This window comes from Crotalus tigris, unplaced genomic scaffold (assembly GCF_016545835.1).
Source record: "Crotalus tigris isolate CLP2741 ecotype Arizona unplaced genomic scaffold, ASM1654583v1 scf7180000017601.7605149639:7615979, whole genome shotgun sequence".
Classification (NCBI taxonomy): domain Eukaryota; kingdom Metazoa; phylum Chordata; class Lepidosauria; order Squamata; family Viperidae; genus Crotalus; species Crotalus tigris.
In genome coordinates, this window is record NW_024096505.1 from 6,737,537 (window position 1) to 6,760,767 (window position 23,231).

A 23,231-nucleotide genomic window follows, 5' to 3' on the forward strand; every position below is an offset into this window, starting at 1 on the left:
ACTCTGACTTCTCTTCAGATCTTATACATCTTTTGCCTTTTACTAAGGAATAATAAATAATCTGCTCATTTTTTCTTCTAGACCTAATTAATGATTAATAATTAAAGATGACTAAAATAAATTGCCATCTTCAAAGATACCCCAAATATTCAAGAATAATATATGTAAAAGGAAGAGTGGGAAATAATAATAGCAGTAATAATATACACTTAGTTTTTATTGCTGTAATATATTTAATTAAGACTTAGGATTATCAGAACATGAAATGAGTTTGCATATGTAGGGCTATTACAGCTCAGTTCACAAATCACACTTAACCCCCCTTTGTTTTTACCGTGGCTTATTAAATATATTCAATATGATTTGATTTAAATTGGCTCAGTTCAGTAAAGTACAGTGTAACCAAGCTACTTACTTATAGATAGTATAATGTATGAACTTATATCTAATATAGTTTAGTAATTGCAGTGAAAAAAGAATCAAAACCTCATGAAGTGATATATGGGCATTTAGACCTTAAAATGCCAAATACAATTTGGTTTATCAGTGTTGCCTTTCTGGGTTAAATTGTGTTCTGATAATAAAAATATATTGGGCTGTAGAATCTTTCAAAAGATTTTCAGGGGATTATTTTGGTTGATATAAACTTCTGCCAAAAAAAATCTGCAGTATGCATTGCAGAATCTATTTGAAGAATAAAGTTCATATAAATATGGGTTTCTGAAAACTGACTGCTTTCCTTGTATTTTCATTCAGCTGAGTTACATGCATCAGTTGGTTTTACATCCAACACATAATACTACTGCAATATCTTTAAAAATGGGGGATTTTATTTTTTTTTGTTACAAAAAAAACATCCTATTTCTCCTTTAGAGGATTAAAGAATTTATTCTCTATAATACACTGACTTCAAATGCATTATTTTCTATTAATCCTGTGTTTAAATACTTTTAATAAATACTTGTTCCCTTTTCTAGGTCTTGGTCAAAGTGGTAACCAACCCTTATCCATATACGGATAAAGCGGCTGACTTTGTTCAAGAAGCAAGCATTCTTCAGATCAACTTATTTAAACAAGATGTTGATAATGTCAGCGTACCTATTTCTCATATTGATGGTATACCCGATTCTTTCAAAGTCATTCTACTAATCTAGCACTAATATTCTTGGAAATTTACAAAAAAGCAATATTTTAAAAAAGAGGCCACCAATTATATAATCTTGTATAAATGCCATTAACTAATATACTGCATATGTACTAGTAACTAAATATTGTTTTAGTTTCATTTTCATGCTTCTGAGCAATTACTGATCCAGATTTGTGGGATTTTCTGGATTAAAAAAAGATATTTGTGCATTAGCTAGCCTTTGGCAACATAGATCCTACACATTTATTTTTACAAGGCTTCTTCCAAACTTTGGTTAGCAACCATATTCAGGTTTCCACGTGACACTTGATGAAGAATCATAAAATGCTCTTTTTCCTGTTGCATTGTTTTTGCACCAATGGGAGCTAACATGCATTGGATTTGGCCAAAGCAAAGTAGGATAAATTAGAATAGATTTTCATTTAAATTAGTGGGCCAGATGGATCTCAGTAAACTTGATTTCAAATGTGGGTTTCCCTGAAGTTTCAATCAATCCCAACTGCTTTAATTGTTCTACAATAGAAATTGTAAAATATATATTTTTAATTGTTTTCATAAATAATAACATAAATAATATTGTATGTTACTATAAAATATGTAATTGTTAAATAAAATTTGAAATGTTAATTGTTAAATAGTCACTGCTTGCCATATTAGATTAAAATATTATAAACATAATTTATAATTTAAGTTAAAAAAATTGTAAGATAGCTATGTCGATTCCATATTCATATAGAATATTCTAATACTACATGTTATTTTCTTTCTATAAAATTAATGATTGCAATCTCGTTCCTTAGATAGTTTCCTCCTTTGCTGCTCACCTCATACAAATATATTTTTATGTAAATATTTTCCTTACTAAACTAGATGTTCTGGATATGATTGATGTCCTTGTGGAAGACGGTGAAAGTTTAAATGAAGAAATTGGATGTACTTTAAGTGAAGACATGGTTTTGAATACGTTTCCATTCAGCGCAATTGTCCCAGCTTCTTTAGAAGCAAGAAATAAGTTATTTGTTGATGAAAACGCAAGAGGTATTTTTGCTTCTTTCTGTAATTGCTATCCTGCTTTTCCCACAAAAATAGTGGTAATCAGCTTTCTCATGAAATGCAGTTTTAACATATTAAAAATTCTTTTAAAAGCATACTTAATAGGAGAACTTGTATAAGTAGGGAAAAAACCTTAATGTTCAATTTGCACAATCAAAATCAAGAAGCTGCTTGATTTTTATTGTGAAAACTAAACGTTATGCTTTTTTCTACAGATAATCATGCAATTTTTAACCTTCCTGATAGAAGTATGCTGAAAGTGCTTTCTGAATGAGGCTTTGAAGACTTCAGTTTCAGAAACCACAAGAATTTAATCTTAGTTTTGTTACAGTTGTTGTTTTGTCTTTATAGAAGAAAGCATTGTGGAATATCTCATTGCTGTGTTTACTGACCTCCTGCATTCTCAACGAGATCCTTTAGCCCTTTGCCTGATGTTTCAACACTATGATAAAGAACTTCAGTCTGTCAGTGTTCAGCTTTGTCAGTTCATCTATTACTATAATCTTTGGATACCACAACAAGCTAAGGAAGCTTTGGTAAGCAAGCCAAAATGTATACTAAACAGCGTAATTTGATGTTAGTTAACATTATAACACATAGAGGAATAATACATAGCAAAGCATGCTCTTCATTTATTTAGTTATACAATTTGAAATCCAGGCATTCTGTTAGCTTGCTCTTTTTTGATGAATCTTTTTAAATCACCAAGCAGTGGCATAGTGGAACTGCATGATGAAAAGTGGACAGATGTCTGATACATTTTTTTCAAAACATTATTATAGCTGACTTCATTTAACTCTGGCAGCAGGAAAAACAGGCTAAATCAGCCCCATTTTTTTCAGTAAACAATTCTTCCTGTCCATGGAATTGCTTTTAGATTATTTTGATTTGTTTTTTATACCTGATTTTCCTAGCAAAATAATACTCAGTCTTGTGTAGTTTAAAACAAAAATGTGAGGTACTTGGTGGTCTCTGAGCTTGGTTGTTTTCTTTCAGACATTTCATTACCAAACTAGGTAACATCATCAATGCACATCATCAAAATAATCAAGCTCAGAGAGCACCAAGCACCCCACATTTCAACCGAGTGCTACAATATTCTGCTCTATTGGTACAACAAAATGTGTTTTGTTACAGATTTTGATGTAAGAGCACATAATTCCTTTAAAAACGAATTGAAAAGCAAATATTTCTGAAAAGTTAATCCAAAACAGTCTAGCAATCAAAACTTAATTTCACATAACCTTGACCTTAATTTCAGGGCTATTTGGAGGGAGTGGAAAAAAGATGAGGCAATTTATCACCTCCATTCCTTTGGTATATGCTTTGTGATACTGCATGTGTGTACACAAGTTTTAAAGAACCAGTTTGGTATAGTGGTAAAGGCATCAAGCTAGAATTCTAGTCCCACCCAGGTAGGTGACCTTGAGCCAGTCACATTCTCTCGACCCTAGAAATGAGGCAATGGCAAACCAGTTCTGAAAAACTTTGCCAAGAAAACTGCATGGACTTGCTCTGGCAGTCTCCAAAAATTGGACATGACTGAATGGGGGGGGGGGAACCCCACACAAGTGAATTTGTATTTCAATGGCGCTTTTGTCATTTGATAAAAGCCTTCCATTTTGTGGATTTCTTTGCCTAATTTCAAAAGCCTCCTGCAGGCAGTTTAGCTCTTCCAAGCTTCTTCTGTTTAGGTAAAAGGTGTTGAAGTGCAAACTCTTTCCTTTACATATATGTAATTGTGTCTTCTTCTGTTCTTTCTCAGTTCCAGCAAGATAGGAACAAGAGTATGGATGAGGTGTGGTCATCAGATTCCTCCTTTTTTACCTTGTTAAAGAATAACTATCAAAAGGGTGCTGCTGCTTTACTGGAAGAGGATATTCAAACAAAGCTAAATGAAGCTATTTCCCAACTCCAGCCTCAGCAGTTTTCATTGGCTTTAAAACACGTTCTTCTGTACCTAAAAACTAGTGTGGAGAACTTCGGCAGTGTGAGCTATTATTTTTTTTCCTGTTTCTTTGAGAGCAACTTTAATAGTTATGTACGGTTCCTTTCATTAAAGACCATCTCAACCTTAGATGGCAGCAAGCATGCATTTTCTGAAACAGGTGTACTGTATATAGCTAAAAAATACATATAATCTTGTAAGCATTGTATAGAGGTATAAAGTACATTGCATGGATTTGCAAAACAAATAAATGAAGCCTATATATGATAATTAATATGTCCCTTTGATAAAATATACAATTGGGGTGTTTTGTTCTCAATCCCCCCCTTTTTTTCACTTAAAAATGTCTATCATTTTTCCAACAGTTGGGCAAAAATTGTGGCCTTTCCCTTGTTACTCTCTACATGGATTTGTTGAAGAACTTGTTGCGCAAAGGTGATGATACAGAGTTGTGTGGTCAGCCTGAACAGAAAAATACCCAGATTGAACCTGAACCTTTTATGGAAGCAGAAATTTTGGTTCAAGACTCTGAGAATGAAAAGGTGCTAATTTTTCTGTGTGGATACTGTGCCTTTACATGGACAAAATCCACGAGAGGGTTTTTTTTTTTTTTTTTTTTTGCTTAAAATGAGTCATGAGTACGGTAACTATATCCTGAGTACAGTGAGGAAAAAAAAAAAACCCTGCCATATAAGATCCAAGTTGATTATAATGAATTCCAGTAAGAATGAAACTGTTTATACACTGCTTATTGTTGGTCAATATATGGTGAAATACCAGAAGTAGTTTTATATAATCATAGAATGATAGGGGACATATAAGCCATTGTGTCAACACCCATCTCAGTCCAGAAATCCAGATTAAACCATCCTTGATAACTGTTTAGTTTCCATTTCAACATATACAGTGAAGAGCACCTCCCTTGGAAATTGGTTTTGTTGTAAAACATTTACTGTTTAAAAGTAGTTCTTCTTTTGTGGAACTATTTTTCCTCAGTTTTTCATTCAAAATCTTTTGAGAAATATTCTTTTTCAGTTTGATCTATATTACTCAGGTTGAATGTACTATCAGGTGTAAACTTTCAGGTCCCATTCTTAATCGTTTTAGATAAGGTTGTCGCTTTCTTTCTGAATAAGTGAATTTTCCCAGGGAACTAATTAGCAAGAGTGAAGAACAATGCTGAAGTGCATCTAATCCAGTACAGATCTTATGATTATTAGACAAAGTCTCTTACTGCAGTTGTTTCTGTTGTAGATCGTGGAAGAGATGCTTTCTTTGGTCTTCAAACACCCTATCCTGGAAAATTGGTTCCTGGCTATAGAACAACATTCCCTTCCTCCACACAGTCTTAATCCAATTAAAGTAAAACTGCTTTCAAGTCATCTAAATCGCAGCATTCTTGACTTGTTGAAAATGAGTTGCCCATTATTACAACCTAGGGATCAGCTAAATATACTTTGCAAGTATTTTGAAGCCATCACAAAAACTGTTTTGGAAGAGCTGCATGCTGGTACAAAAGAAGGATGCAGAATATCTCCCAAAAAATCTGTGCAGATAGAGGCTTTACAAGAACTGCATATTTATATGAATGTGGACCAACTGAAAGAAATCATGCTGCAACTTTGTAAGGCCAACCTAGCTACTTCAAAATCTGAAATTTTATCTGGAAAAGAAATCTGTCTGAACATTTATGGACAAACCTTGGTGCAGCTGCTCACAGATGGCTACCAAAGAGGTTCCCTGAAAGGAGACTCCTTTTTTTCAAGAGAGCACATTCAAGGGATGAGTATTCTGTTGTCTGCATCCATCACTGAAGAGTTGGAAAAGGCCTTTTTGTGTGTGATACAGAAAGAACCTATCTTTGCCCAGGCAGTTGACACTGATGTGCAGCTTTTGTGCCTTAAGCGTTCAACAGAAATTTCCCTTTCTATTGTAGCTTTATTGATTCAGCACTCTCACACTCATTTGCTACATTTTGAGCTTTGGTGTCTGAAGAGTAGTACAAGCAAATTTCTAAAAATGAATGCAGCCCTTTTTATGTCCCTTGTCAATTTGTATTTGGACTGTCAAGAGAAGCAACATTTCAAACACTTATCGAAAGGTAATCATGCCAGCTGATTTTTAACACTAACCATGTTATGAATACCTCTGGAATAACATGTTAGGCTTTTATTTTTTGTACATTTTATTCTGCATTTCTTGCTTTGAAACCATCTGCCAGGCAGATTTGTGTTTCTATAATATTGCCTAGGATAAATGATGCAAGAAGCATTTATCTAGATCAGTGGTTCTCAACCTTTTTAATGCCGCGATCCCCAACCGGTTGTAAGTCGAGGACTACTCAACTGGTGCAGCACCTTTTGCAGAATGGGATTTTGGTGGGCTCAGCAGGACAGAGACAGCCTGGACAATTCCTATTGGCTTTTGAAAGCCAATAGAATTAGACTGTATTCAAGAGAGTCTATTCTATTGGCTTCCAAAAGCCAATAGAATAAAAGGGAGTAGCACAGCTAAGGAAAGGGGGGAAAAATGGCGGACTGCATTGTTTGGCGACCCCCGTGAAATGGTTGTTCGACCCCAAATGGGGTCCTGACCCACAGGTTGAGAACCACTGATCTAGATTTTATTCTGTTAGCTTTTTTGTGTGGTAGTGTGGACCTTCTTTCCAAGCAGATAAGCATTTCTCCAGAAACAGTTCTGTCTTGGTTAGAAATCCTATTCTTCTGTTGAGTCTATATTTAAGAAGCTCTTCCTAGGATTTAAGTTTGTTACTGTGGGCCCTGGTACATACATAATCCCCTGAATTTTGGAAATGTTGACTTGTTCCTTTATACTTTGACTTTGTACATTGTTTTCAGCTGTTAAGTCTGCCTTGAGAGAAGCTTTATGGCCAGAACTGCTGAATAATCTTTTGAAAGTGGAGTCATCACAACCAACTGCTATGGAATGTCACGTTCTTTCCAAGTTATTGCCACTAGCCGATACGGAGGCCTTCACTGATCTAACTGAAAAATTAACTCTAACTCTTGAGAGACCTGGAAATCACGAACAGTAAGCTTACATTAATTTTTACTTGTGAAAGAATTATATATGTGAGCCATTTAGTATTTATTTTTATTTTAAAACAAGAGTAGACTTTCAGAGTCCTCTTTTTGTAGTCTGGTATTTTGAAGTGAAGTGTGGAGGAAAACCATAAAGTTTAATGTAGATATATAATAGTTAAAGAAACTAAGCCCCCTTTTTTCTCCTCATGTGGCCCAATCCACGTTGCAGCTTTCTACTCGTTTAGCAATGGAAATTTTGGGTTCAATTGTGGTTGTAAGTTGAGGACTACCTGTAGTTATGTTGAGCTTGTATAATGGGAGAAGATTGAGAATATGTGGAAAATTGAAATTAAGACATTGCCCCTGCTCTGCTACTCTTTTCAATCCTATCCAGGTGGATAATTGCTGATGCTGTATCAAGAGCTCTGGAGACCTCTGCAGAAAAAGTGCATTCATGGAGGAAACATCTACTACTTACCTGTATGAAGTGGTTAATCCTGTCCTTCAGTGGTAGCCAAGAGCAAGAAACACATTCAGAAGTGGAGAATACCATGCTATTGAAGCTAGAAGCCTTATTGGTGAGGACTGGGTTTTTCCACTCATTTGTACTTTAGTTGATTAAAAAATGGTGGAGTATCAGACAAAAAGATGCTGAAAGGGGCAATATATTTCAGGGTGGTTTTTTTTTTCATTAGGAAGTGTATATCCATTGATAGGTCCATAGGTATATAAATAATTGTAAATAGTTTTTCAATTTTGCTAGAATTTTGGAGAGCATGGACTTACCCTATGGTTACTCCAGACCAGGTTTCTAAATGTTACCAATTTCCTTTATAGCTGTGCATTTTATTTCAAGGAAAAAGTACTACACTTTTAGTGCTCACTAACCTTCTAACCTTTCATACATTTCTGTTAAGAAGCAACTATTCAGAAGTTTGATTTGATGATATTTTAATTATGAGAACATGAGATTGAAAAAGATAGAAATAAATAGCAAATAGAAATTTGCTATTATAGTTAACATTATTTACAAACTCCTTCATACAACATTAAAATTCTCTATAGCAGTACTTTCCATATTAAAATGTGTAATCATGGAAGGAGATTTAATTCACACGAAACTTTATTTTAAATGATAGATTGGCTTATACTTTAAAAAAGTATGGGGCCAAAATTTTTACTATTTGTCAGTTTGCTGCATTGAATTTATGAAGAAAGGATGGGACTACTCTGTACATAGAGTGAAGAGGCTTCCTTTTGAATGATCTCTTTCTAGTTCAGGCCAATTAGAAAACAAGTTCTGAAAGCTTTATTATATTGTGGTGTGTGATATATTACTATTTCTTGTCTATCCAGAATTCAGTAACTGAAGTGGTTCCAGACAATTGGAATAGTTTTGTGAAGCTCGGGCTAAAGTAAGCATATTTATGTTTATAGCAATGATGCCTTTTTTCAGATAGCCAAGCTGGAAAAATTCTGAAAGCACACTGCTTTAATGTACTAAATGCTCGCTGTTTCCACACAAATGAAGTGTTTTTGATTATGCAAGCTATTTTACTGAATTCTCTCTCCCTCTCTGTGTATTTAGAATAATTAGTGCACAGTTTATATGTAGAGCAGGAGTAGGCAACCTTTGCTCTTTTATGACTCGTGGCTCAGGAATTCTGGGAGTTGAAGTCCATGAGTCATAAAAGAGCCAAGGTTGCCTACCCCGATGTAGAGAATTCTACTGTTTCCTAATTCTTCAGCCATAGGATGAAGAACAAGATTATACTAATTCAATCAACCCGAAAAAAGTACAGGTTCCACGTCACTTCGTAGTAATGTGAATATGAGATTAAATATTTATAGAAGTGGCCATGGGGATGTATTGGTATCGATTTCTATGAAATATCATAACTGCCTGAATGCAGAACTGCTTCCTGATTATGGAATTTCTTTTAATTTAAGAAACAATACCTAATACACCACGTTATTATCCTTTAAAGCTGAAAGAGACAATCTGAATAACTGAGCCCCAGAAACCCTTGGATACAGCCTCTACAGCAGTGGTTCTCAACCTTTTTAATGCCGCAACCCCCAACCGGTCGTAAATCGAGGACTACTCAACCGGTCGTAAGTCGAGGACTACTCAACTGGTGCAGCACCGTTTGCAGAATGGGACTTTTGGTGGGCTCAGCAGGGCAGAGACAGCCTGGACAATTCCTATTGGCTTTTTGAAAGCCTATTCAAGAGAGTCTATTCTATTGGCTTTCAAAAGCCAATAGAATAAAAGGGAGTAGCACAGCTAAGGAAAAGGGGGAAATAATGGCGGACTGCGTTGTTTGGCGACCCCTGTGAAATGGTCGTTTGACCCCAAATGGGGTCCCGACCCACAGGTTGAGAACCACTGCTCTACAGATTTACAAAAAATACAACTAAATTGTAATTGTTAATGTGACAGACAAGCATAATCATGAAATGATTGAATGGATAGTCCTTGTTTAGCAACTGTGCACAGTTAAAACAGTGATGAAGAAGTCACTCTTATGACCAGTCCTTGCATTTACAACCTTCAGAAGTCTGTAAACAAAGAACAACGGTTTAAGCACAATTGCAAATTTACTTAGTGATCTTTTCACTTAACAACTGAGTGAACTCTCACAACTCTCAATTGTGATCACTAAATGACAACTTCCTATTATATGAAGCATATTTAATTTTAATTAAATGTAAAGATAGTTTAAATAGTTTTATTTTTTTCTGATCCAACCTACTAGGGAGTCCGGTATGCAACTAAAAAGCCAAATTCAGGAAAAATTGCTCACAGGAGGAGTTGAAGGCAGTTCTAATTACCGTATTTTCCGACGTATAGGATGACTCGGCATATAAGACGACCCCCCGACTTCGGCGCCGAGTTGCATGCCTAGAAAGTCGTCTTATATGTCGGAAACTACCGTAATTTCCGGCGTATAAGACGACCCCTGACTTCGGCGCTGATTTGAATGCTTTAGAAAGTCATCTTATACGCCAGAAAATAAGGTATCCATTGGTTAGCATGGGCAGGGAGATACAATCTATTCTTTCTAAAATCACAGTCATTATTTACTACAGACTCCAAAATAGTGTCAGCGTGCAGATCAACTCCTGGTACTGTATATAACTCTTTTTTTGAACAAGCTTGTTATCAAAACAGTCTGATGTTTGATGTAATGTCTTTTTAATTGTCATGCAGGTATCGTTATAAAAACCAAACTTTCCTGAAAACTCTGAATGCAGCTATAAATATATTATACCAGAAAGAAATCTCGTTTAGACAGAGATTAACCAAACCTGAAGTGCTTTACATGATGATCACGCAGCATTCCCTGTTTTTGTCTACAATTCTGAGATCACAAGAAGGCAGTGACACGAATGCTCATCTAAGAGGTCTCTCTCCAGCTTCCTTGGTGTCTACGTATAATTTATATACTTGCAAACCATTTTTCTGTATATTCTGTTCATTGCCCACTGACATATTTTGGCATCTATCAAGTACTCTCGGTTTCTTTTAAGATAATTTATAGACTCATACAGGCGGCATACAAGTTTAATAAATTATTATAATGCTCAATTTAATTTTGTCAGTGAACGTCAAAAAAAATGAATTATATATGGTTATATAGTGCCTTTTGCCCCTGTATGTGAGAAAAATGTGAGAAATACTTTTTCTTCATAAAAACAGCTGATTTCCCAGCAAATTATTTTCACCATTCTTTCAAGATCATTTTCTCAGAGGGTCCTGAATAAATTAAATTTATGCTGAGCTTTAAAAAACAAAAAGGTATGCATGTGGGATTATTGTAAATAATTATTGGTCTATAGTGTTTGTACCAACAAACACTACTCTAGTGTAGTCCTCACCCACCTGTTGCCCTTCAGATGTCTTGGGCTACAATTCCCAGGTCATCTTGCCAGCATCTAGTTGGAAACGCATCTATAGGTTTCCGGTTTAGATACTAGAAAGTTCTGTATGTAGCTTAACTTATATGAATGGGAACTCTACAGAAAATTAGTGTGGTGCTATTGTGATGATTTATTTATCCCAGAAGATCCTGGCTAGTCAGCTTATTGTGCAGCATGATTATGTTAAGAAAGTCTTGCAAAAAAGTTCAAATAGCATGGTGGGAGGGAAAGAGCAAAATATCTTTTTTTTGTTTTGTTTTCAGAGGCGTTAGTAAGCCTTCTGTTGACTCTCGTGAAACTCTGCCCTGCAATTTGTGAAAGTAACCATTTTGCTGTGCTGCTTGGAGCATATGGTGCAACACTGAGTGTTTCAGGTGAGCAAATTTTCTCTTAAGAGTGATGTTTATTAACAAAAAAAACAATATAGAAGAGAAGGGGGTATTGATTGTGCCATATTTGACTTAAACCATTTAACTGTAGTTTTTGAATCAATCAAGAAAACAGTCAGAAATTTCAAAAGATGTTGTGTCTTTAGGGGCTTGAATGAAACTTTCATTTTTTGTTCTGCATTTTTAAACTAACACTGAGCAAAAGTTTGAGAAAAGAAGGGCATTCTGTTCAAGACGTAGCAGTAGTGATGACTGGATGGGGGCTTGATGACTGGATGGGGTGGACTGAACCTGGAGGATATTGAATACACCTTGTGATAGGTGTTCAGGGACTTCAAGTGGATTCACAACTATATTAAAGCCATTTTCACTGTTACTAGATGATGGATGTTTCCATAAAATATTAGCATTCAAGATGATGATAGGATATAAAAGCTCAAAGCTGAGAATGACAATAATGAGTCAAAGATGCTAGTTTTCACTTAAGCCCTCAGTGAGATACCTGAATATATGGAGTGCCTGAAATGGAGAGAATGGGATGTGTACACATCTATCTCTAGCGATGGAGATGCGAATGTTATATGATGATATTCTTAGGAATGTTGGTTTCCTCTGGCTATATGTCATTTTTATATTGTCTTTCGTGTTTTTAGATCAGAAGATATTGTTTCTGCTTAAATTATATGAAAACAATGGTCTAAGCCTTCTTGACTTCAGGTTTGTTTATATACATCTTGGTCATTGTAATAGGTGAAAAATGTACACATCTTGTCAGCCTTATTTTGCTTAACTAGAATATTTGAATAAACCACATATTCTGGGCTCATAAAATAGATTAAGATATAAATTATTTATAGAAAATAGTTTATATAAATATAAACTATATACAAAGTACAAAGCTTGGATTTGCAATGCATAATAAGCCCAAATCAAGCAAGCAACATGATATATAGCCTAAAACTATAGGCCACACGAGGCCCTCAAAAAAATTGTGTTTCTCAGAAGCCTACAAAACATTGTTATCAAACAGTAATTTTAGTGTGGCAAAATAGGAAAATTGTTTAAATATGTAATGAGTCTGATCTTAATTCAGTAATTTTAATTAATGTCTAGCTCCACCTGTTAGTTTTTGGAATGAAACCTTCCCTACACTATTCAAAAATCAAGAAATGTTGGAATAGTGTGACACCAGAGTGGAGTCCCTATGTCTACAATCTCCCCTTAAATTATTTACTACTGCCATAACTGCCTGTGGCCATTAACTCAGAGTACAATAAGTAGTATGAATTATCTAACTGCTGCCATCTTCTTATAACTAGAAGCAGCAGAAATGCAGAATGGGCCTTCCCTTACCTACCATATATATGCAAGGACAGATAAGATAATATAATAAGTTGTTTTATCTGTTAGGAAAGTGGCAGTTTGCTTTTTCTTTGCTTTGCAGGCCTTCAGATACTGGTACTTGGCTATGGGTTTCAGTATAAACTTAGTGAACTGGTAAATTCCGGGACCGTCCTTTCTTCTGATCATTCTCCCATTTACTTCAGTGATCAAGAAACACTGTTATGAAATATTCTTCCCACAAGGGATAGAGTTCTAGGACAGATGCTTGTCATCTCTCCTTCCTGCAAAGTGGTCAAGAATATAATGGTAGCACTTAAATATCTGGATCATCTTGCACCTGGACAAGCAATATTAGTGATAGCTAGAAATACCACTGGAATATCTCACCTGTCTTGGACATATTTTTCTGAATCATTGAAGAAGCACATCTTGAAGGCAACAGTTTGGGTTCCATTGTAAAGCTTTTATTTGATTAATAAAAAAACATCATGGCTATGAAAAGAAGCCTTCTGCTTTGACACACTTTGTTGAAGTCAATACTTTATAAAAATGATTCACTATGACCATCTCTGCAATTTACCAAAACAAACAGAACGGAGTTAAATGTCGTTTCATAATCATTTAATTTTGTTTGAAATGGCTTAGGAAGGGAAAGGAAACATATTCTTATAAGACGCGAAGGCAACGGCTAATCTTATTTTACTGTTAATAAGTCAGATTAATTTTTTGATTGCTATCTTCTCTTCAAGTACAACATAAAAATACATGCTTTTCTCCTGGCATAATTCTAGAATATTGCTTTGGGGTCCGGCTGCTGTGGAGCATCATAAAACGTGCAAAAGTTTGGGGAAGTCACTGTGGCAACAACCAAGCATGCAAGAAATTATGTGCCTGCTGGATCGAGAAGTAATGATGAGGACCATACTCCACTTCCCCCAGCATCGACATCTTCTTTCCCCTGAGGTGCCTTGAGCTTAACTGCAGATTACTGTTATTTTATTATTTTGTTTTGAGTTGATTATTGAGGAAACAGTTAAAACATTTTTGCAAAAAGAAAAATCAGTCAAACCAACATGTAGCAGTAATTTCTAAGTTTACAGATAGTCCTCAATTGATCATTTAACAACCATTCCTTGAAATGGGTGCTCTGACCCGTAAAGCACTTCTACCGTTGTAAAACATTGTGTAGGGCTCCCCCTCAATCACATGACTACATTTCAGGCACTTAGCAACCTGTTCTCATTTACAACTAGTTGCCAAGTGCCCTGTGATCATGTGATCACAATTTGCCCTCTTCTCTCCCAGCTTCCCCAGAAAGTTAATGGGGAAGCCAGCAAGGAAGGTTGCAGGTGGGAGGGGAGACATTGGATTCCCTATGAGCACCGAGGAGCTCCCCCTCCCTTCTGTGCAGGGAGAGAAATGGACCTCAAATATGGCAAAAAGGCCAGCGTTCTGTGCGTTTCACAATGCTTTCCTTCTCCAGAGAGGAGAGTCCTTGGTGCGCTGGAGAAACGGACTTCAAATCTAGTGAAAAAGTTAGCAAATGCCATCATTCTCATCATTATTCTCCCTGGTAGGGCAGGCAGAGGGTCCTAGCCTCCTGGGTGTGGTGGGAGACCCAAGCCCTTTCCCTGCCCCACCCTGTCCAGGAGGCCCGAGGCCTCTCCCTGGCACTCTGCATAATGACCCACATGGTTGCCTGACAACTTGAACTGGGAGACCCAGAATTGCAGTTGTTGAGTGAACATAGCATAGTATCTCTGTTGACAATCGCTTTGCTCAGCAACTGAGACTTTGGGGTTTTGTTTTTTTTCGCTGTTTGCATGATACGTTCTGAGAAAAAACAGCCAAGAAGCAACTTGAAATACAGGCATGCATTCTTTTATGTTTTTCATTTTAGAAAGAACATATATTCCAGAGCCAAAGGAAAAGTGATTTGGGTTTTGAAGATCTCTATGATCCTTGTTTTCTTCTCCAGCTGTTCAGTGAATTATTAAAACCAGGTATATGAAGTGATTGTCTTGCATTGTCTGGAAGCATTTGATTCAATCCGAACCTTTGGACCTGTCTTCTTTCCCAGTCTGGGCCAGCAACTGTCTGACTGGCTGTTCCAAGAGTTGAGAGAGCTTTATGTTGGGGAAGATACTACAAACGCTGTTTTCACGCACAAAAAATCAGTTCTAAACGTGTGAGGTCCTAAGGCAGGGGATCTTTCACAAGATCTTAGGGGCATCTACCAGAAAACCTGCTGAATTAAACGACCCTCTTCTTGGTCAGCGTGAATTTGATTTTGTAGTTTGATTCGGACTCTTTCAGATTTATTTTCTAAGGGGGGTCATGTTTCTTAATGCTTTAAGAAAAATGGCACTTTTGTGTTTTCAACAATATTTTTTAAATAATATAACGCAGAATGTATGGAGCTACCTTAACTTTTTTTTTTTTTTAAAAAAAGGCATATCCGTTCAGAGCCACTAGCTGATTTTCAGCAGAGAGCAAGTGGGGCAGAAGGGGACAGTGATATGGGTCCTGAACCTTATTTCATCCCCAAAGCCCTAAAAGGACAGTCAATCGTTTTGTGATCATAGAAAAGAGATAAAGAAAAGAGATAAGAAATTAAAAATTCAAATATAATTCCATTTTCCTTTCAGTTTTATCTTTTTGTTGTTCCAGTCCCAAGTTGCCTTTTGGAGAATAATTCTATGTGTATCTGAAGGATAGCTCTCAATCTCAAAAAAAAGTTCATTAGATGTATGGAGAAATACACACGAGGCTACATTTTCCTTAAATAGAATGATATTTTGTTTTCTTTGGTGACTTGCTATTTCCTTATTTACATTCTCTATTTTCCTTTTTTGCTTCTTTTGCCTGTGCTGTTCAAACTGAAGATTCTATCATCCTACATGCCTTAATACCTCCTTTTATCCTGCAGATACATGTGGGCTAAAGGACCTATGTTTCTTTTTGCGTGGGGTTATAATAGCACTGTGAGGCAAATGTTTAATAATTCTCACTATTTTAACCCATATTATTTAAAAAAGAAAAAGACATGGCAGTTTCTAGTGCTGATTATTGTATCAGTAATTATTTACTTAGCAGCCATCTTTCCAAGGTTTAGTAAATAAGCTCTGTGTCCAACATAAATTAAAGCTACATTAGCAACTGAGTCTAGTTGGCAAGGTCAGGGGTTTTGTACATGTTTCTTTGTATGTCCTAGACCTATTTTCAGATTAATCTTCAGAAAATTCATGTTGGCCTTGCGCATAAAAAGCAAGGCCTTTTATCTTTGATAAAATTTGACTTTTTATAAAATGAAACTGGATGGGGGGATTAACTAAAACCATTTTTCATTCTGCCTGTGTCCTCACCATTGTAGTGTTTTCATTGGACTCACTGCTCCACAAACATATATGAACTGATCGAATAAAAATACAAACCCTTTCCCCAAAAATGCTAATTATCACAGGATACACAGAAAAATGTAGTAAGAGATAACTAGTCTGTTTTTAGTGGCCATGAATATGCATCTTGATAAAAGTGAGTCGAGGAAAAGGGAGAAAAAAAATGGTATATATACCAGAATATAGAATCCATTAGAAAGGGTGCAATAGGGATTCTTTTGTGTGAAGAAAACATTAAGCCAGTTCAGTGGGTTCAACTTTACACAGGAGAGGGCAACAGAGAAGACTGTTTTTCTAATGAGACTGTTATTAATTCTGCTGGTGATTGCTGTGATTTTAATGTGAGCATTCAGATTTTATTTTCTTGAATTATTTTAAAAGACCTTCTCATTAAAAATGCAATTTCTTTTCTCCTTGCTGTGTAGAGTGTGTTGTGGCATGTCATAAGTTTGTTGAAATCAATGCATTGGGCTTGACAGTCGCTGCCCTTAGCAGCTATGACAGTAACATGCGTGCAGCTGCCTACCATGTCCTGAGTTCCTTTCGCACTCACCTGGAAGCAGCTCGGTTTCGAGAACAGAAACAGGTAGAGATGAGTTGACTTTTGTATCACTTAACAACAGTAAAACAAATTTTCTGGATTGAAATGAAATCCAGTCTATTCCAGTAATTTATATGAGGTCAATAGAATACCTGAATTGTTATTTTTTTTAATTAAATCAAATCTCGAACCATGACGTAGAATGCTTATTTTTTCCTCTGTCAAATATGTAAATGTTTTAGAGTGCTTTGTACTTTATCTGTCGTCTTGAAATTTGAGGTTCTGTATGAATCAACAGATAACTGAATCCAAATTTGGATTAATATTCTTTATGCAATTTTTAAATAAGTTTTTTTATAATAGTAATTTCTATTTTATTATGCATCCATATCGATCTTCAGATGCTCTGATTTCAATGAGTATGTTAGGGATTATGATGAATACCAATTTTTTTCCAGCAGCTCTAAAGGAAAATAAATATTCTGTGAAAAAGTTTTGTGAGTGCAATTAAATGTTCCTAAATGGAATTTTTAAATATCTTTTTCCAGTTGTTTTTCTTTTTTCTCTTTTTTGTAGTTGCTGTATCTTATGGACGTTGTGCAAAATGGAATAAAACAACCAAACCTCAGATTTACTTTCCCTTTAACACTCTATATATCTAGAGTTGCCCAGCAAATACTGAAGCCAGGTATGATAGTTTTTGTCTATTGTTTTCCCACTTCATAGAAATAACGGAAATGTTTAAAATTCACAGACAAATGTGGAACAAATGGCCATTCTCTATTTGAGATATCTGTGTGATAATGATTGAGTTGGAAAAAGGATAATAGTGGAAGGGAAAATACAAGGAAGTTAATTCTATGTAAAGTATATATACATCAAATCAAATTAAGAAAATGAAAATTACAGTTGATATCTGATGTTTCAGATTTTTTTATGCATGAAGAAATTTTTATTGTTCAGATAAAAATACAACATAAAATTCTATAATGTGCTTTGTAATTAATATGAAAATAGGCAGTTTTTTCATGCTGTAATGTTCAATTTTGTGTTGCTTTTACAGAGGAACATATGTACACAAAGTTGAACAGATTTCTTCTATCCCACCAGTATTTGGAGTTGAGAAAAGTGCCAGGATTTTTTCACCTTTTCTATAGTTTTGATTTAGAGGTAAAGAAACTCATGTGGAGACGACTAGCTATCTTGTTTTCATCTTCTTCTGTTACATTGCTTAGATGTTATCATTCAACTACTTTCCTGCTGTTCTATTGCCATTTTAAAACATGTTCTTCAGAAAGTCTCATCCTGAAAACATTTGCAACTTGTGCATGTTTATTTGAGATAAGAAAAATGTGTAATATTGTTTTATATCCACATGCAACCAAAGAAAGTTTTCACCATAGAGGCAGAATTTTTATGAAAGTCTTTGGGCATTATGGATTGCTAATATTTATTTAGTTGAATGTGCTGATTCAAAGAAAGAGTTAAAATTGGATAAAATCACTAAATTGTAAGTGAAAAAATACCTGCTACCATGTTTTCCCGAAAATAAGATCTGGTCTTATTTTTTTTTTGCCTCTGAAAGAGGCATTAGGTCTTATTTTCAGGGGATATCTTATTTTTCCACGGTCTTGTCTCGCAGCACCAACAGCCCTGTCCAGCCGGCACCCATGTGGCCATCGCCAGCCCATTTCTTCTGTGGCCGCTCGCTGCCTCTTCTATCAAAATGGAGGCCAGGGTGGTGACACAGGAGTCAACCTGGGGCTCCATTCTGGGCTACAGAGCCCTTTCCTGAAGGCCTCTGCTGGCGAAACGGAGACTGGGGGTGTTACGCACGTCAACCCAGGGTTCTGTTCTGGGCTGCAGAGCCCTTTCCTGAAGGCCTCTGCTGGCGAAACGGAGACTGGGGGTGTTACGCACGTCAACCCAGGGTTCTGTTCTGGGCTGCAGAACCCTTTCCTGAAGGCCTCTACCGGCGAAACGAAGGCCGGGGGGGGGACATGCGTGTCCGCCTGGGGTTCCATTCTGGGCTACAGAGCCATTTCCTGAAGGCCTCTGCTGGCAAAACAGAGTCTGGGGGCAACATGCGCGAACGGCAGCAAGCAGCCGCAGAAGAAGTGGGCCAGCAGTAGCCATGCAGGTTCCTGCTAGATGCGCTGTTAGTGCCACTGCTGCGAGGTGAGGCAGGTGTTGGGGCATGGGAGACCTGGCTACGGGGGCCCTGAGGTAAGCGGGTGCAGGGCGTGGGGGGCAGCTCCACCCCCCCCCCCACCTAACCTCATGGTGATGGCACCATGAACAACCAGATGGAATGGGTGGGTAGCCAACTGCAGAGAGACTTAACCAGGGCTTATTTGGGGGGGGGTAAGGCTTATATTAGGCGCAGATGTAAAATCAAGCTAGGGCTTATTTTCGGGATAGGTCTTATTTTCGAGGAAACACGGTAGTATATCTGGAATTTAGGTTATATGGTTTAAGGATTTCTATTTCTTTTAGTCTTCTTTTTGAAGCACGCCTGTTATCTGGACTTAGCATTCTCTCTACATGAAAAAGAATGATAATGTAATTTTGCTTGATTGCTTTATGTGTTTTCTTTGTTTTCTAGCACAAAATGGAACGTGAATGGGTTCTAACTATTATTGGAGAAGGTCTCAGAGATAAAAACTGCTATCAGCTGTATCATTATCAAAGAATTTTCCATGTCATTCTGTCCTTCTTCCATAGCCCATTGTGTGATGAAGCAACACAGGTAAAACTCTTCTAAAAATAAAATGGATTTCATTTCATTAGAGCAGGAATACCATTTACACTTCTATCCCAAGATGTCAATCTGAGTCTGTCACTGTAAATTGGAAGCTTGCCTATACATTCTATAATAAATGTAACATTTGAAGCAAAAAAATATAGAGGCTTACCAGATGTTGTTGCAGTTAGTTAGATTTTTTTCAGTCTAGTAGAGATTTTAAACTCTGCTGCAGACGGTTGCCATTTCCGTGAAATGCTATGGAAGATAGTAAAGAGAAGCCAGCAGGAGAAAAAAGCAAATTTGGAAGGTTACCTCCTTTCCACTCCTGTTTGGAGGAGGCCCCTTTGGAGCAAAAACCTGCCTTAAGCAGAAGTATATAATTGAATGAAACTTCAAATTAGTTTGGATGAAAATGTAGAGTCTACATGCTGACCTTTATTTATTGCCCTTTGCATTTTTTGATATATGATGTGCAAACTGTGTATTCAGATATAGAATCTGCATAACACAAAAATAGTCCAGGAAACAGAAAAATTTTCAGAAAGCCTAATCTGACATGGATTTACCAATATGTTTGGGTACATGTGTGTGTGTACACATACACACACACGCACACATTCTTCAATTGTAGTCTGCCTGAGCATTCATTATCCCAGACTCTTAGATATCTATCTAGTTGCTCTATATTGGCTTCTCTCTTAGTTGGTATGGTTGCTTCCGTAAGTGAAGTTCAACATAGATAATTTAATGAACACTGTGACAACTGCAGCAACATCACTTTATTTTCCTTTTCCCTAGGAAGTTTGATAGTATATGAACACAGATATTAGTATATGAACACAGATAATATGATAATTAGTATTTCTCCAAATACTCCAACCCTTATAACTAGGGTTGAATTCTAGTCACTACGGTATTATTAAAGCATTAGATGCTATTCTGATCTATAACATGGTGCTAGAAAACTCCCTTTTATCATATTCTTTTATTAATAGTGTTTTTTTGTTTTGTTTTGCCTTTCAGTATCAGATTCTGGAAATACTTCAAAATGCTGCATACATCAGTAAAGCTGCTTATGAACTAATAAAGGACCATAGCCTTTTAACCTGGCTGTTATCTGTTGTTGAGAAAAGGTACACAGAAATTTCTTTACGTCTCTGTGCTAAGCAGGGATGTGATTATGCAATTAATTTATACAATTGTTCAAGTTATATTTCCTTTCAGAGATGCATGTTTTCTTCTTCATGTTTTTTATATAACTGAATAATGGTCAGAAAAATGACTTGGTAAATTTATTGAAAGCTTAAGAAGTACTTCAGGGTCAAATAAAACCTTAGTTGAAAATATGTCACCTCTTTTAAAAATATCAAACGTCACTTAAAGCAAGTGATGTATTCAAAATTTTATTTGCTAAGAGATTTTGAAGAATGTAATATTGTATAATTTAAATTAGTATAAAAGTAACTATCCTGAATGCTACTAGGCCTGCAAGTATTTTTTTTAACCCAAATTGTAAGAGTTAATTTTAAATTTATATAAAAATTGAATTCAGATGTTCTAACTACTTTGTCAGTTCCTAAAAATGCAAGTTTTTAAAATATAAAAAACATATAGCAATAAATATTTTCTGAAATGCTTGGTTTTTTTTATTTCTAGGTTTCTAGAAAACAAGTTGCTAATACGTGTAATCTCCTTAATCCAAACTCTCTGGAAAACTAATTTAGGAAATAAGCAAACTTCACTCAATTCATCTAGCCAATTGGAATTAAAAGAGAATCAGAAATTCCTTCCCATACAGCTTATTAATGAATTTCTCCATGTTCTGCTCATACTTCTTAACCACATCCGGTAATTATTATCTATTTTTAAGGTATTGTATACTGCTTTGGCATATGCTTTTCCATTACAAAAAGAATTACTTTTTCATTGTAAACAAGAGTAATATTTGTCATCATAATCTACCCCAATCTAGCCATTAATATTTTCTGCTGAAGTCAGGCCTGTCTTCCATAATTCATGCTTTATATCATTTGGAATTTCTGTCTCAAATTGCTAAAACATTTTTTTCTGGGCAGCGACTACTGATTTAGGAGGCTTTTCTGAAGGTTGTTTCACATTAGTTTTGATCCTGTTAGCAAAATTGAGTATGTACAGCTGTCTTTTGGGCTTTTGTTTTAGATGGGCTTTTGACTTATCTTGACCCCCTACAGATATTCGTATCTAAGTGAGATATTACATCTAATTTTACTTATTGAACAATAAAATGTATCTTTTATGATTCCCCCCCCATGTGTACACATTCCTAGGAAAAAAAATAGAAGTTGAGATTATCAGTTTAGTAATAGTTAAGCCACAAGGTGCCTAGGACATGAAGGGCTTCCTGATTCAGGAAAGGATGCAACTGCTGCACCAATTGGAGTTGCACAAATGCCTTTACGACCACAGCTGCCACCTGCTTACAGAGCATGAGCCCTAAATTGCATTGGTTAAAGATTGAACGTTCCCGGATGCAGTGGGCCTTAATAATCCATGTCTTGGTCTTGGTAGGATTGAGTCAAAGTTGGTCCCTCCCCATCCAGGGAACAAGAGATTCAGAACCCATAAAAATTGATAAGTCATTGGCTCCAAGTCACATATTAATACTAATCTTCTATAAGATGAATATATAGATACAATGTTTATGCCATGTTGGTAATGTTTTCCAATAATGTATAAATTATCCATCAGTTTCTTGTTTTGCTTCATTTGGGAATGAGATTAACTACTTGGTGTCTAATAAAATCAACAGTGAGTTCAGTCATTATTTGTTGAAGTCATATAAATATTGTCCTAATTTTGTCTCCTGTCTTCTGCTAAATAGAACCAACTTGGATCCTGTTGAGTTTATTCGGTTTTTCAATGTATTAAGTTCTGTATTGGAATACCGTACTCTGGTTCTTGAAGCCTTCAGAGAAATGGGCAGATTCATTATAAATGAACATATCCTTTCAAACAATGATGTTTTGCTACTTTTGTACAAGTGGAGTATAATTAGTAAAGATATGGAACTTCAGAATGACCTGCATGTTATTGCACAACAATACCAAATCAAAGAATTGCTTAGTAAGTATTCTCAAAGTACTTCAGAGAATTGCTGTTATATCAATGTCTAGATTCAGCAAATGCTACAAAAACAGCCACTTATTCTGAGATTAAAATAGATTCCTGCATTTGTAATAACTCTCACAAATCAATATGTTGCTTGCCAGATGAGTTACTCTACAACATTGAATTCAGCAGGCATATATTTGGAAGAAAAATCTCCTTGATTCATGATGGCAAATTAATTTGAATAGTTTCATGTTCAGCCCACTGAAAGTCAGCGTCAAAAGCTTTTTATATAACATGAAGGCATTGGAAATAGGGACATCATCAGTGTTTTGGTTTGTCAAGATTAATTTAGGAAATGAAGTATCTATGTAAGCACATTCTCTGATGAGGGAGAAATGATTGAGGAAGAACTGTAAGGGAGTTAAAATACTCTGAGAATATGTAGGGATATTGTATATAAACAATCTCATATTGTATAATGTGAACATGCATCTTGATTCTGTTTAGCTAAATTTAAAAAAAATGTTAATTTTAAAGACGAAGAGTATAAACCTTTGATGCATTTGATACAAATATTTTTGCTGCACAAAATAGGTGCTGTTCCAGA

The 23,231-nt window shown here is 35.8% G+C and overlaps 1 protein-coding gene across 3 annotated transcripts in view; it reads left to right on the forward strand.

The window, feature by feature from the left end:
* URB1 (URB1 ribosome biogenesis homolog) overlaps nucleotides 1–23,231 on the forward strand; it is a 69,965-nt gene that overhangs the window by 44,186 nt on the left and 2,548 nt on the right. For all 3 annotated transcript variants that reach the window (XM_039319335.1, XM_039319338.1, XM_039319328.1), the window contains 21 exons: nucleotides 978–1,116; nucleotides 2,018–2,185; nucleotides 2,552–2,736; nucleotides 3,966–4,190; nucleotides 4,514–4,690; nucleotides 5,403–6,249; nucleotides 7,007–7,199; nucleotides 7,587–7,770; nucleotides 8,549–8,607; nucleotides 10,407–10,600; nucleotides 11,380–11,490; nucleotides 12,159–12,222; nucleotides 13,641–13,812; nucleotides 14,750–14,852; nucleotides 16,673–16,833; nucleotides 17,365–17,476; nucleotides 17,852–17,958; nucleotides 19,394–19,537; nucleotides 20,558–20,667; nucleotides 21,191–21,382; nucleotides 22,395–22,636. In XM_039319335.1, the coding sequence (XP_039175269.1) occupies nucleotides 978–1,116; nucleotides 2,018–2,185; nucleotides 2,552–2,736; nucleotides 3,966–4,190; nucleotides 4,514–4,690; nucleotides 5,403–6,249; nucleotides 7,007–7,199; nucleotides 7,587–7,770; nucleotides 8,549–8,607; nucleotides 10,407–10,600; nucleotides 11,380–11,490; nucleotides 12,159–12,222; nucleotides 13,641–13,812; nucleotides 14,750–14,852; nucleotides 16,673–16,833; nucleotides 17,365–17,476; nucleotides 17,852–17,958; nucleotides 19,394–19,537; nucleotides 20,558–20,667; nucleotides 21,191–21,382; nucleotides 22,395–22,636 (3,889 nt within the window). The remainder of the gene's footprint in view (nucleotides 1–977; nucleotides 1,117–2,017; nucleotides 2,186–2,551; nucleotides 2,737–3,965; nucleotides 4,191–4,513; nucleotides 4,691–5,402; nucleotides 6,250–7,006; nucleotides 7,200–7,586; nucleotides 7,771–8,548; nucleotides 8,608–10,406; nucleotides 10,601–11,379; nucleotides 11,491–12,158; nucleotides 12,223–13,640; nucleotides 13,813–14,749; nucleotides 14,853–16,672; nucleotides 16,834–17,364; nucleotides 17,477–17,851; nucleotides 17,959–19,393; nucleotides 19,538–20,557; nucleotides 20,668–21,190; nucleotides 21,383–22,394; nucleotides 22,637–23,231) is intronic.